Below are 1,807 nucleotides of genomic sequence, written 5' to 3'. Positions count from 1 at the left end.
CATCCCCGTTTTACTCGCCTTTTTTGCCACAAAGGAATGTCCGTTCAGATCTATTGTGCATGCTTATCACTTTGACCATGGTCACAGTGCAATCATATTATAACATCTCTACAGTTTACCATCTGCTCATCGGTATAATCTTGGGCGTGTCAAAGTTTATCCTGGCCAATTTCCATTTTTATAGTGTACTCTGTCAACTCCAATTTCCCTTAGTGATTCAACCTTGTAGACATGATGATCGGTTGAATAAATGTACGTCCCACTTATGGAGACACAGGAAACGATCAATTTAAAAAAATATTTTGGTGCCCCCCCCCCAAAAAAAAACCCCCAAAAAAACCAACAACAACAAAAACGTTTTAATCGGGTGTCAAGTTACGAATTAGAGCTAAATTAGATTTCGGGTCAACAGTTCTGCGAAGACGAGAAATGCGTCTGAATAATTGTCGTAAGAAAATGGTTCTCTCACCTGGGTGTTCCGTCCCGGCTAGCCAGTGTCCTCATTGTGACAAGTCCTCCGCTGTCCTTGTACCGGCAACTGCACGCGTCCACCTTCTCACAATGGCGGTCTGCTGAGACAACTTCAAAGCATGACGTCAGCAGTATGACGTAGAGGACACTGCCCAGCATTGAGGTAGATTGACGGCCATACATCTTTCGGATGGTGTAGGTTGGTCTCTCGGGAAAGTACTTCTGTCTAGCTGTGATTCACTTTATAACAGATTAAAAAGAAATTAGAATTCAATGATACAAGTACATGTAATAAAATACAAAATAGGAAAACGTTGTCTGTGAGAATACAAAATGCTCGCTCTGCTCTCGTTGAAATAAAAAGACTCCTCTCTTAGTCTTTCCTCTTTTTAGATGATTTCTAGAAAGCAGTTGAAAGGAATGTGGTGTATACATGCCTGAACCAGGAAGGTTTTTGTTCCTTTGTTTTTTTGTTTGTTTTGTTATGTTTTGTTTTGTTTTGTTTCGGGGTTTGTTGTACTTTTTTTGGGGGGAGGGGGGTAGCCGTACATGTATTTTTATAGAAAAACGGTTGTCCGTGTGTATGTGTTTAAGGAGTGGAAAGGGGGGGGGGGGGGGGGGGGGGGAGGGGAGGTTCCTTCCAATCGTGGAGTAGTCTTCCATATCTCGAGAATTTTTCACGAGGTACTGGGACTGAACCTCTCTAGCAGTTCAATGTTGATTTTACTCTGTTTCCAAAACAGTACGATTCTTTTGGAAGACGTGCCTACAATTTACGAGCTGTCTGCGATAAAACTGGAACATTTTACAGAGCCATTAAGATTTCGTAAACACCACAGGACAAAAACTTATTATATTCACGATTGATTAGAACCAAAGTTCTCCACAACACGGGATGATTCCAATAGGTTCAGCGGTCGGTTATAATGTTTGTTAATGATTAATTCGGTAATTTTTCAAGCAGGAAAATCATAGTAAACACGCCGAGAAAAAAGAGCACGCGGCGAAGAGATGGGGGACACTGATTTTCTTCTTCATGGACAAAAATAAATAGCTCTTCAGTTCTCTCCATGGACAACTGGCATTTTTTTAAAAAAACATGTAAAAGTGTTACTAGTTTAAACAGGAACAGACTGTGTTTATCATTAACAGTAACAGCCTTTTGATGCTAACAAATTTTATAGAAAAGAAGATAACAGTTTATTTATCTCCACAAACAGTGATTTTCAGCGGCGAGGTTAAGGTGAAAACATGTTATACATACACGGAATCGCACACACGCGCACACACACACACACACACACACACACACACACACACACACACACACACACAC

The 1,807-nt window shown here is 40.7% G+C and overlaps 1 protein-coding gene across 1 annotated transcript in view; it reads right to left on the bottom strand.

Annotated features, from left to right (window-relative positions):
- Positions 1–1,807, bottom strand: part of LOC101852490 — a gene marked incomplete in the record, with an annotated part of 10,949 nt that overhangs the window by 6,053 nt on the left and 3,089 nt on the right. Inside the window, 1 exon segment of the mRNA XM_013085225.2 lies at positions 470–711. Within this exon segment, the coding sequence (XP_012940679.1) occupies positions 470–654 (185 nt within the window).

Source organism: Aplysia californica, unplaced genomic scaffold, assembly GCF_000002075.1.
Source record: "Aplysia californica isolate F4 #8 unplaced genomic scaffold, AplCal3.0 scaffold00358, whole genome shotgun sequence".
Classification (NCBI taxonomy): domain Eukaryota; kingdom Metazoa; phylum Mollusca; class Gastropoda; order Aplysiida; family Aplysiidae; genus Aplysia; species Aplysia californica.
The sequence above is the reverse complement of the archived record's forward strand: the minus strand, read 5'-3'. Positions and strand labels throughout refer to the sequence as shown.